At 43.2% G+C, this 12,782-nt stretch overlaps 1 protein-coding gene across 3 annotated transcripts in view; it reads right to left on the minus strand.

Annotated features, from left to right (window-relative positions):
* Nucleotides 1-3,103, minus strand: part of PIWIL4 (piwi like RNA-mediated gene silencing 4) — a 42,958-nt gene extending 39,855 nt beyond the window's left edge. The window contains exons 1-3 of one of the 3 annotated variants that reach the window (XM_045790850.2): nt 3,024-3,103; nt 2,692-2,698; nt 1,735-1,819 (exon numbers count right to left, since the gene is read on the minus strand). In XM_045790850.2, the coding sequence (XP_045646806.2) occupies nt 1,735-1,819; nt 2,692-2,698; nt 3,024-3,103 (172 nt within the window). Of the gene's footprint in view, nt 1-1,734; nt 1,821-2,691; nt 2,699-3,012 lie in introns of all 3 variants that reach the window. The other 2 variants (XM_087868552.1, XM_087868551.1) reach the window with 2 other exon arrangements.
* Nucleotides 3,104-12,782: the final 9,679 nt, after the last annotated feature.

A 12,782-nucleotide genomic window follows, 5' to 3' on the forward strand; every position in this document is an offset into this window, starting at 1 on the left:
AATTTAAGAAAATGTTTAAAAATTATTCTTTCTAGATTATCCATATCATTCACTGCTCTTGGTTTCAAAAGATGTTAGGTGGTTTATAAAAAAGCAATCTATCATAAGATGGTAGTTGTCAGGGGGGCATCTGTCTGTCTGGGTGGCTCAGTCAGTTAAGCATCTGCCTTCAGCTCAGGTCATGATCTCAGGGTCCTGGGATCAAGCTCCACGTGGGGCTCCCTGATCAGTGGGGAGTCTGCTTCTCCCTCTCCTGTCCCTTCCCCCTGCTCATGCTCTCTCTCACTCTCTCTCAAATAAATAAAATCTTTAAAAAAAAATAGATGGTAGCTGCCAGGGGTTAGAGGGAGGAGGAAATGGGGAATTATCGTTTAATGAGTACAGAGTTTCAGTTTTGTAAGATAAAAAAGTCCTAGAGATGATGATGGTGATGGTTGCACAACGATGTGAATGTTCTTAATGTCAATGGAATATGCCACGGAAAATGGTTAAAATGCAAGATTTTACATTATGTGTATTTTACTACAAATCCTAAAAATAAACAAAAATTCAATCTCCAACCCTTGCTAGTCAGAGAATGTGCAGCAGACATGGACAGAAAGTCCCAAGAGAGGCTGGACTGGTATGCAGATGATGGCAGTAGTGCTGGACCTGAGGCACGGCCTCTCAGAGCAGGTGTGCTGAGGGACCACATGCACTTCCGTGAGCTCAGATCACAGAGGGTACTTGAGGAGAGCTAGAAAAACCCTGGTGGAGAATAAGAGAGCCAAGGAGACAATGGTGGAGGGACTGATGATCCGCAGAGTCTGGGAGAACCTAAGTGCTTAGAGCTTACATCACTGAACTGCACAGTCCGAGCAAGGGAGAGGGCTAACAGGTTTCAGCACTGGTTATTGGGTGAACTATGTGTCCCCCAAAATTCATATGTTGACAATCTAACCCCTGATATCTCCGAATGTGACTGTATTTGGAGATGGGGTCTTTAATAAGGTAATTAAGCTAAAATGATGTCATTAGCATGAGCCTTAATGCAATATGACTTGCGTCCTCACAAAAAGAAATGAGTCACAGACAAATACAGAGGGGAGACCATGTGAAGACACAGGAGAAAACAGCCATCTACAATCCCTGGAGAAGGGCCTGAGGAGAAACCAACTCTGTGGGCACCTTGATCTGGGACTTCCAGCCTTCAGAATTATGAAGCACCACACTTCTATTGTTTAAGCCACCCAGTGTATGATACGTTGTCATGGCAGCCCTAGCAAACCAGGGTGCAGGGCACGCCGACCCACACGGTGAGAGTGGCTACTTGCAGTAGCATGTGGACAAATATCCTGAGTCCAGATTTGCCCTGAAGAGAGCCACCATCAGATGGTGGGGAAAAAAAGAAGAGAGCATGGAGGCTGGGGTGCCAGGTTTCTACCATCCCTGTGGGGGAGTGGCACCGACACTTTTACGTCATAGAGAATTTCTGAACATTTTTCAAAATTATTTACTGAACAGAGGAAATCAGAAGACTGGATTCCTGGTGCCTGTGGATGCCCATCTGCCAAGCAGTATCAGGAAGTTCAGTGGCAGACTGTGCTTGGGAGTCCCAGAGAAACCTAACACACAAGGGATCCCCCGAGAAGAGGTAAATGGGACCCTCGAGAAGTGACCCTGCTGCTTGTAAAGCTTAGCAGTCACTCCCGTTCCATTCAGGTGGAATGGAACAGAATGAGCAGACTGAGCTGCACTTACATTTCTGGGACATCCTGCTTGTTCCCACGAAGCCACCAGTAGAGGATGCTTCATTGTCGCCAATATCAACAGAAGGAGGCTAAAATGGCGGGAGGGGAAACTTGGTTAGATTTAAGATGTTAAGTCATAAACCAAAAGGTTGTCACAAAGTAAGAAGTGTATCATGTCCTAAGTCATCAGACTACCATGAGCTACTGTTAAGAGGTAAAATGTTTAAGAGATGATGAGAAGAGACTGCCCATTCTAGAAAAAGAAGGATCAGGACCAGAGATAGCTTTCCCCATTTATCAAACTTGAATTGTGACTGTGAGCCAGATACGGCTGTTACACCTGAAGTGTAAAGAGGCGGAGCTGTGATTCTCACACCTAGGGAGCTCATCAGAGGGAAGACGGTAGAGATGAACACAGACCTCATGCTTCCACCGCCCCCCAACGCAGGGCCTCCAGTGTGAACACGCTTGTAGCAAGTAAATAAATTGAGCTCAGAGGACCTGGACCACTAGCTCAGGTGATGACTCTCCTGAATAAATGGGTCCCAAATTAGCTCACAAAATAGGCCAGGCGAACCATTAATATTTCCTCTTTTCACACTAGCTACTTCTCTCTGCTCAAGAAGCATATGTTGGCCTGCTAAAAATGCATGAAGTCAAGAGAAAACAATGTCATGAAAGTAAAGGCACAATGACCACAGCCTACTCACTTGAGCCCCTTTGGTCTAAGAGACTGCGCCCAATACTGATAGGTAAGAGTAACATCACTCAAAAGTCGCTGATTTGCCGGCCAGTTTAATCTAGTTGCCTAAGTCTAGCCCGAAGCCCTACCCACCGTGGTTGGTCAAGAAAGAGCAGTTGAATCTAAACCACACCTGTGTTTGAGATCACTTATGTGTGTGTATGAATCAGCGAGACAAATATTGGATCATATGCCCTACAATGGTACAACAGTTTTTACCAGGGGGCTTAAAACCGAGTCAAGTCATTAAACACTCGGCAGAAGGGAACGGCGCCCTGGCCTCCAATCTTCAGTACTCTTCCCCTGCCAAAATATCTACGTGACTATCCTACTCGGAGGAGCCCCCCAGAAGGGAAAAATGTGAGAAACCCTGGAAAGACCCCAAGTCGAGCGGGAAGATACCCTACTTCCCAGCAGAGGGGAAGAGGTAAAAGCAGAGGAAGGCGGTGTGCGTGAAGGCCACAGAGGAGGAGAGAGTGAGGCCATGTCGGCCACGCGTCCTACACACCCATGGCGATGGCGATGGCGATGGCGATGGCGATGGCGATGGCGGAGCCGAGGTGCGCCCCGCTTCCGCGGCGCTGGGGCTGCGAGCCATGCCTCTGGCCCTCACGCGGGCGCGACCACTCATGTTCCCGATGAGCGCAGGGGACCCTCCAAGGCAGCGAGGGCGCAAGGAGAGTATTTTCCCTCTCGGCGTCCAGAGGGCGAGGCTGTGACGTGAGGTGGAGGACTCGGCGGGGCTCCGGCTCCAGGCAGGGAGACACACCGGTGGTCCACGTGTGGGTGGAGGGGCGCGCACTGCCCACCGGGAACGCGTGCCATTTGGGAGCACGTGACCGGGGGCGGGGCCCAGACTTTCCTTGGATCTCCATCACCCCCCAAATTTGGGATCATCTAACTCTTTGGGTTTCGCGCATCTTACGTGTGTAAGGTTGCATCAGGCTTGCTTTTCTCGGTTTGTCTTCTCTGCTCACTAGCGTGGGCAAGCACCTCGGCCTATGCGTGACAGCTCAGAGCTTTCCATTCTGTGAATTGTCTGTGTACATCTGTTGCCATTGTAAGAATTGGGTTTCTCGTGTTTTTCTTTGTGATTTGGGAGAAATTTTATCCTTTTTTTTTTAACGTTGCAAATATCTACTCCCCATCTATCACTTGTTAATTTTAACTAGAAAGTTTTTTATCTAACCCAAATCCTTAATTTTGATGTAGTCCAATCTACATGTTTTGTACTTTGGGGGTCTTTTCAAAAGAAAGTTTTCCCTGCCCTAAGTTTACAAGGACATTATATGATATTTTCTTTTATTAACTTTGTAAGTTTACTGTTCACATTATTATCTTTCATCCTTCAGGAGTTCATATATATATATATATGAACTAGAGTTTAGAATACTTTTTCTTCTTCTCAGACAAAAAAAGATAGTTATGAACCTTGGTAACTGTGTCAACGCAGGGAAAGGGCCACTGGTAAGAGCAGTGTGATGATTGAGCAGTTCAAACCATATTGGCACCTTCACAGGTAGGGGCAGGCGCAAAGAATCCACTTCACAAGCCCCTACAGACCAAGGCTCTTAAAGATTGTATTTATTTATTGTATTTAAGAGAGAGAGAGAGAGAGCACACGGGGAGGGGCAGGGGGAGAGGAAGAAAATCTCAAGCAGACTCCACAATGAGTGCAGAGCCCGACTCTGGGCTCAGTCTCACAATCCTGAGATCATGACCTGAGCTGAAACCAAGAGTGGGTCACTTAACTGACTGAGCCACCCAAGCACCCCTAGAGTGAGGCTCTTTAAACCCTGTGGGGGGTTTTCAGTATATATACAGAATCTCTGATTCTCTTCCCCTCAAAAGGCCGATCCTAATTCCCTCCCGTTAAGCACGGGCTTCTCTTATTGACTTTCTTCTAACAAATAGAATGTGGCAGAGACGATGCTATGTGTCTTCTGTGAGTAGGTCATAGAAAACACTGTAGCTTCCCCCTTGCTCTCTCTCTTAAATCACTTGTTCTGTGGAATGTCAGCAACCATAACATGAAGACACTCAAGCAACCTTAGAAAGAGATTTACATAGTAAGAAACAGACACCTCATGTCAGCAACCAGCACAACTTGCCAGAAAATAAGAGTCTTGTTAAACTTCTCATCAGAAACCAGGCAAGCTAGAAGACAAAAGAGTCACATTTCTAAAGTGCTCAAAGAAGAGAAAAAGTCAACCCAGAATTCTAAAGCCAGCAAATATATCTTCAAAATGAGGGTGAAATAAAGGCTTTCTTAGAGAAACAAAAACAGAACTCAGAGCCAGCAGATCGATACTATAAAAAATATAAAAGGAAATTCTTTAAGCAAAAGAAATATGAGACTGTACAGAAACTTGGATCTATATAAAGACATAAAGAGTGCAGCAATAAATAATGTAAAATAAAATGCATTTTTTTACATTTTTACTTTCTCTAAAAGATAACGATCCAAAGCAAAAACAGTAACAATGTGTTGTTACATATAAATACATACATATGTATATATATATAGTTACATATAGCATGTGTAAAAATAAAATGTATGCTAACAATAGCCAAGGATGGGAGGAACTGGGAATACACCATTATAAGGTAACACTATTCAGGAAGCACTAGAACGGTATTTGAAGGTAGACTCAAATTAGTTATTGATATATTAGTAAACCTTAGGGAAATCAATAAAGAATTATAAGGACAATTATAAATACATAATAAGTCAATTATGGAGATAAAATAGGATCGTAAAAAATGCTCAATTAACCTGAGAAGCCAAAAAAAAAAAAAAAAAAGATGGAATAGAAAACACCTAGTCAGACGGTAGATTTTGATCCAACCGTATCAATAATCGTACTAAATATAAGTGATCTAAATGTGACAATTAAAAGACAAACTATATGCTGTCTACAAAAAAACCCTGTTTTAAATATTACATATAAATAGGTTAAAAGAATGGAAAAAAGATATACCATGTAAACCCTAACTAAAAGAAAAATGGGGTAACTATACTACTATCTGTTATGGGGTGAATCAAGCCCCCCATATTCATATGTTGACATTCTAGTCCTAAGTATCCTAGAATGTGATCTGATTTAAAGATGGGGTCTTTATGGAGGTAATCATGGTAAAGTGAGGGCATTGTGGTAGGCCCTACTCCAGTGTGACTGGTGTCTTTGTAAAAAGGGGAAATGTACACAGAGACACATAAAAAGAAAGATGATATGGAGAGACACAGGGAGAAGGTGGGCATCTACAAACCAACAAGAGATCCTGGACCAGATCCTTCCCTCACAGCCCTTAGAAGCAACCAACCCTGGCCCACACCTTGACTTTGGACTTCTATCCTCCAGAGCTGTGGTACTTTGTTACAATAGCCTTAGCAAACTTATACACTGTTAGACAAAGTAGACTTTAAAACAAGGACTATTATCAGGGGTAAAAAGGGAAAACTTAAAATGACATTATAGAACATTCAATAACAGCAGAATATACGTCTTTTTCAAGTGCATCTGGGACATTAACCAAGAGAGACCATATGCTGGGCTATAAAATAAACTTTAAAGGATTAAAAAAAATAGAAATCATACAACATATATTCTGTGACCTATGTAAGACTCAACCAGAAAACAAAAACAATTATTTCCAGAAGATACCATGTATTTAGAAATTTTGGGGGCGCCTGGGTGGCTCAGTCATTAAGCGTCTGCCTTTGGCTCAGAGTGTGATACCAGTGTTCTGGGATTGAGCCCCACATCAGGCTACTCCATTGGGAGCCTGCTTCTCCCTCTCCCACTCCCCCTGCTTGTGTTCCCTCTCTCCCTGGCTGTCTCTCTCTCTCTGTCAAATAAATAAATAAAATCTTTTTTTAAAAAAAAGAAAGATATTTTATTACACACTTGTAAATAATCCTTGGGTCAAAGAGGAAGTTTCAAAAGAATCTTTTTTAATGATTGCATGTATTTATTTGAAAGAGAGCATGCACGAGTCAGGGGGAGGGTAGAGAGAGAGAGGGAGAACAGGCTCCCCACCGAGGAGGGAGCCCAATGTGGGGCTCGATCTCAGGACTCCGGGATCATGACCCAAGCTGAAGGCAGATGCTTAACCAACTGAGCCACCCAGGCACCCCAAGAATTTTTTTTAATTAGGACCAATTAAACCATATGAAAAACTGGGGGATGCTGCTAAAGGAGTGCTTAGACAAGAATTCATAGCATTAAACACTTTTTTTAAAAGAGAAAGTTATCAAATCAGTAGTCTAAAAACTTCCATCTTAGGAATCTAGAAAGAGAACAAGTATGCTCAAAGCAAGGAGAAAGGAAATAATGAGTATGAAAGCAGAAATAGGCACACACAAATACAATAAATGGGTATCTATCAAATTTGAAAGGCAATTCAATGGAGAAAGGATCGTTTTTTCAACAAATGGTGCTGAAATGATTTGTTATTGCAAAAAAAAAAAAAGGAAAATCTACCCATATTTCACACTTTGTACAAAAATTATTTCAAAATGTATATAGACTTAAATGTAAAATATAAAACTATAAAACTGCTAGAAATTAGATATAGAAGAAAATACGATTTTTGACTAGGCAGAGTTCTTATATGTACCACAGAAAGCACAACCTATGTAAGAACAAAATGATTAGGGGCGCCTGGGTGGCACAGCGGTTAAGCGTCTGCCTTCGGCTCAGGGCGTGATCCCAGCGTTCTGGGATCGAGCCCCACATCAGGCTCCTCTGCTGTGAGCCTGCTTCTTCCTCTCCCACTCCCCCTGCTTGTGTTCCCTCTCTCGCTGGCTGTCTCTCTGTCACATAAATAAATAAAATCTTTAAAAAAAAAAAAAAAAGAACAAAATGATTAATTGGACTTTAACAAAACTATACATTTGCTCTGTGTAAGATGCTATAAGGACAATGAAAAGGAAGCAAGAAACTGGGAGGAAATACCTGAAAATCACATTTTGATAAGGACTTTTCTCCAGAATACATATAAAATTCTCAAAATTGAACAGTGAGAAAAATACAATTTTAAAAATGGGCAAGGGATGCCTGGGTGGCTCAGTAGGTTAAGCATCTGCCTTTGGCTCAGGTCATGATCCTAGGATCCTGGGATCGAGTCCCACATCGGGCTCTTTGCTCAGGGCAGAGCTTGTTTCTCCTGCCCCTCCCCCCACTCATGCATGAGTGTGCATGTGCACGCTCGCTCTCTCTCTGACAAATAAATATATGATCTTTAAAATTAATTAATTAATTAAAATGTGCAATAAATAAATAAATTAAATTAAAATAATTTTTTAAAAAATGGGCAAAAAACCTGAACAGACACTTCACCGAAGAGGTCAAAACAGCACCAAAAAAAAATATGTGGGAAACAACTAAGCATACAAAAAGATATTCAACATCATTAGCCATATGGGAAGCACAAATTAAAACCATGGTGTGATCCTTTTACATACCTGGTACAATATCTAAAACAAAAAAACACCCCTCAAAGCCGACAGTGCCAAATGCTGGCAATAGCGTGGAGCAACCAGAATTCTCATATATGTTGGAGTGAATGTAAAATGATACGACCGCTTTGGCAAACAGTTCGGCAGTGTCACATAAAGTTAAATGTCTACTTACAATATAACCTGACAACCCCACTCTTACTGACCTAAGACAATCGAACACTTATGTTCACATAAAAACCTGTAGAGTGGCTGTTTCTGCAGCCATATTAGTAATCATCAAAAACAGGAGCGGCCCAGATGTCCTTCAGCAGGTGAACGGATAAGCAAACTCTGTGACATCTATACAATTGAACACTACTCCGCAATAAAAGTTGCGAAATGTTGTTACAACGTGAAGGAATCTCAAATACATGTTGCTAAGTAGAAGTAGCCAAACTCAAAAGGTGACACTTTGTGGATTTCTGCTCCCCTGACATTTTAGAAAAGACAAACTATAGGGATGGAGAACAGATCACTGCCAAATTTGGGTATAACAAAAAGGGTTTGTCATGCGATATGCCCTTCAAAATTCAGTATTCAGGAGCCCAGTGGTCTGACTATTTGGCAGGTCCTTCGGTGAAGGCCCATGAGTCTATGCGCTTCAGTCAATGTCAGTTTGTGGGTTCTGTGGCCAATCGACGTTCACCCTGGCTGCACAGAGTCTCCAAAGCTGTGGGCTGTCAGCACTTTACCTTCCAACAGTGGGCGGCTGCAGCATTCCCCTGGAGGTGCCACAGTGGAACAGGCTTCATTGTCAGGTGGCACTTCTGCTCTCATGTCCCTCGGTGGCCAGTGGTTTAGGAAAGCAGCAGATGAGCACATGGGCTGCCCACTGTCTCTTGGTGCAGATTGTTAAGGCCTCTGCATCCAGGCCTGGGCTTCAAGTAGACGTGCCATTTCCATTTCATGTGGGAGCTTTTTGTACCTATTAGGACTTTGGTTCAGAGAAGACCCAAAGTGGGATGAGAAGTCATACCTTTTCCTTTAGTGTGATCATTGTTATTCACTAGGATTTGATCCCACCAATGCAGTTACTTCTCAAGGGGCTTACACTCCTCAGAGGTGGAGGAAAGTGTGAAGTGGAAAAGCCCAGAGCCCACTAAATAGTGGGGGGCTGTCACTGACAAAGGCTACAAACAGCCATCAGGTTGATGAGAGATGCCCGTAACTTCACAGTTCTGAGCAGGCTGGGGGACAAAGCTAGAGCTTGTTTCAGATTTAACTGAACCACTTCCAAGGCCGCCGTTCAGATTTAGCTGCCTTTCTGGTGACTTCATTCAGAAAACGTGTGAAAATTCCCAGGTATGTAATTTGTGGTCCCCAACACTAAAGAAGCAATCACATGGGGGTGTCCTTTGTCATTGTGGGTTGCATAAAGTCAGTGATTCCCCTGGGAAGTTTGTGCATCCAGAACCCAGGCCTAATCTTATTTCCATTTGAGAAAACTGAATAGTGAACCTCTGATGCCTAGATCCATTTTAATCTCAGATCAAAAGATGGCCTATGGCCTTCTCTCCCCAAAACCCTCTTGCAAGGTGGGACTTCCGATAACGGCAGTATGAAAAGGCAGAGCAAATCTTCCTACAGAAGACAATTATGAAAACAAATATTTCAAGCCACTGAAAAATAAATACAGGCAGGCAGGTAAAAACATGAGAAGAACTTTGATCTTGAAATACTTGAATCCTAAACAAAATGGGTAGTAACTGCAAGTTGTAGCCTTCTTACATATGGGCATGTTCTCCTAACTCTCTTGCTCTCTATTCTCTCGTTCTCTCCTTCTCTTTGATGATTTGATAACCGCAGCCATGGTGGCTCAAGAAGGCGGGGATGGCATTCACGGTGCAGAGTAATTGGTAGTGTAGAGGGAAAATATGAAAGCAAGAGAGCAGCAGAAGCATTGAGATCCCAAATCTGAACACAAGTTGCAACAAAATCGCTGTTGACCACTAAATTTTGTGTGGATGTGGGACACTCAGGAGAAACTGCTGAAAAAGCAGCAAGAACCAGACCGATCCTGGTGAATCCTGCAAGTCCACACTTTGACTGATGAATTCTTCAGTTAACACAAAGCTTAGGCAGCAGAAAGCCAAAACCTTACTGGTTTGAGGTATTGAGGGTCAGAACTTGTGGTTAGGGTGCATCTGGAAATTTAGGGGAAATACCAAGAACAAGGCAACCACAGAGACAGTGTGACCCAAATGGAAGTAGAAACTGTCCAAATCCTTGGTTGGCCCCTAAATTACACAGATGCAGGATAGATCACTCAAGATTCAGGATAAAAATGCAGCCACTGGATACTGGAAAATGGAGCTGACACACCAGCTGTCGCACATTGCAGGGGTTCACATTTCACAGTGTGGTCCAGGCAAGTTGGCCACTTTCTAGGAAAAAAAAAATAAAGGCAATCTTCAGAAAAATAAAATAGGTTCCAGATTTGCTAAAACATATCTGCGATATCCACTTCTCAATTAAGTATTAACAGATATGCAAAGAAAGAGAAATATGTGACTATAATGAGAAAGTCAGCAGAAATGTATTCCCAGCATGTCCTGGTGTTGGATTCAGCATTCAAAGACTCCCACGCAGATCTAAGAAATGCAAAGAATTGAATGAAAGCATGTTGAAAGAATTAAAGGATATCTTGGTATTAAAGAGTGAACAGGCAGGAAATCTGAACGAAGAAATGAAATGTATAAAAAGGACCAAATAAAAATTCTCAAACTGAAATAAAAATTCAGTGGATGAGTGCAAAAGAAGGTCTTGGGAAGGCAGTGAGGTTGAATATAAATCCATAGAAATTACCCAATCCAAAAAAAAATCAGAGAAAAAGAATGAAAAATGAATAAATCCTTAGAAACCCATGGAAGAACATATAAAAGGCAATAAGCAATAGACAATCAATTGGAGTTCAAAAATAAGGAGAAGGACGGAAAAGAGCAGAAAAAAAGACTTGAAGAAATCGCATTTGAAAGGCTCCCAGCTTTAGCATATAGACCCAAGATGCTTAATGCACCAGGAGAGACCACCAAAGGAGACCACACAGGCACATCCCTGCACAACGGATGGAAACCAATGATAGGGGAAAATCTGGAAAACAGCAGGAGATAATGACACCTACATACAGGGTGTGGTGGTTTTAAAATGTTCGCAAACTCTTTAATTTTCCTCCTCTCAAGAGGTCAAACCAATTCCTTTCCTCTGAGTGTGGACTGGACTCCATGACTCACTTCTAATGAAGAGAATAAAGTGGTTGTGTGACTTTAGAGATAAGGTCATAAAAGGGTCTGTGGTCTTTTGTGCTCTTGTTCTCTCCTTCTCTTTGATCATCTGTTTTAGAAGAAGCCAGGTGCCGTGCCATAAAGACGCTCACGTGTGGCAGTGGCCGTGTAGCCGCAGGCCAGGGCTCCCGGCTAAGCGGCCAGCAAGGAACTGGAGCGTCCAGACAAGAGCCCCAGGTGTGAGCTTGCACACATCCTCTAGCCCCGTCAAGCCTTCTCATTGCAACTCCAGACAACATATTGACGGTAACCTAATGAGACACCTTAAGCAGAACCACCCAGCTAAACTGCTCTCAGAATTCGGGCCCTCAGAAACACATTGAGATAATAAATGTTCACTGTTTCAAGCTGTCTCATTTTTTAATAATTTGTTACACAGAAGTAGATAACTAGTACAGGATTTGGTGTCTGGAAATGGGATGTTGTCACAGCAAAAAAATTAAAATGAGGTGGTAGATTTGGAATCAGGCAGTGGGTAGAAGCTGGACTTTGAAGTGAGTTTTTAGAAGAATTAGATTTACATAAATACCCCAAATTTTCAGTAAAAGGTGCAAAGACAGTATAAATAAAAGAAGTCCTAGAGAGCCCTAAAATTCTTCTGCGACTGGAGACTCGGGGCAGGATTGGGAAACACAAATACAGTTATGGGACGGGTATGGGAAAACCATTAGAGAACCTTCAAGAAGAAAGCAGGCTGAGATACTCGTGCAGCTGCTAACACAGGCCATCCTTCATGGAACAAGGTGGGTCATTAATCGTGTAAAACTAAGATCCCAAGTACGTAGCCAAGAGCCTCTGGTCCAGGGCTGGTGGATGTCTAGGCTCTCATTGTCCAGGCTTCTCTCTGGCCTCTCACATGATGTTTTCTTCGCACAGGAGAAAAGGAAGGGGGCTATGCTCAGCTGCAAGTGAGTTTGGGTCAGGGGGTTGATCCCTGACAGCCTTAGGCCCATGGGGGGGGGGCCACCCCGCGATTCCTCGCTTAGTTACAACTCTGGGCTTGGACCACAGCCCGCTGTTGTTCTACTCCAGGCAGCGACAGTGCCTAAGGTTCTGCTGTGTCTCTCAGGGTGCCTAAAGGTGAGACCCTGGACGGCCGGGAGTAGGGGAGGGATTGGGGCAGAGGGGACACAATGGGGTCATGAAGATTCTTTGAGTGGGACATGTTAGGCATGTAATGGACTGCTGAGAATGTCAACACTTGTGTGACCGGGACTCCTGGGTGGCTCAGTCGATTAAGCGTCTGCCTTCTGCTCAGGTCATGATCCTGGGGTTCCGGGATTGAGACTGCTTCTCCCTCTGTCTCCTGCTCCCCCTGCTTGTGTGCGCACACTCTCTCTCCCTCTCTCTCTGACAAATAAATAAATCGTTAAAAAAACAAAAACAAAAAACACTTGTGTGACCCACCTGAATTCGTTCATGATTACTTTTTTCTACAGTGGGAGACAGCTGCCTTGTGTCACACTGGTGATGCAAGAATTGCTCCCACTGTCACTGCGTGACTTCCAGATCCCCTGACTTCTCTT

The sequence above is a fragment of the Ursus americanus genome, chromosome 16 (genome assembly GCF_024610735.1).
Source record: "Ursus americanus isolate L20-20 chromosome 16, mUrsAme1.1.p, whole genome shotgun sequence".
Taxonomy (NCBI): domain Eukaryota; kingdom Metazoa; phylum Chordata; class Mammalia; order Carnivora; family Ursidae; genus Ursus; species Ursus americanus.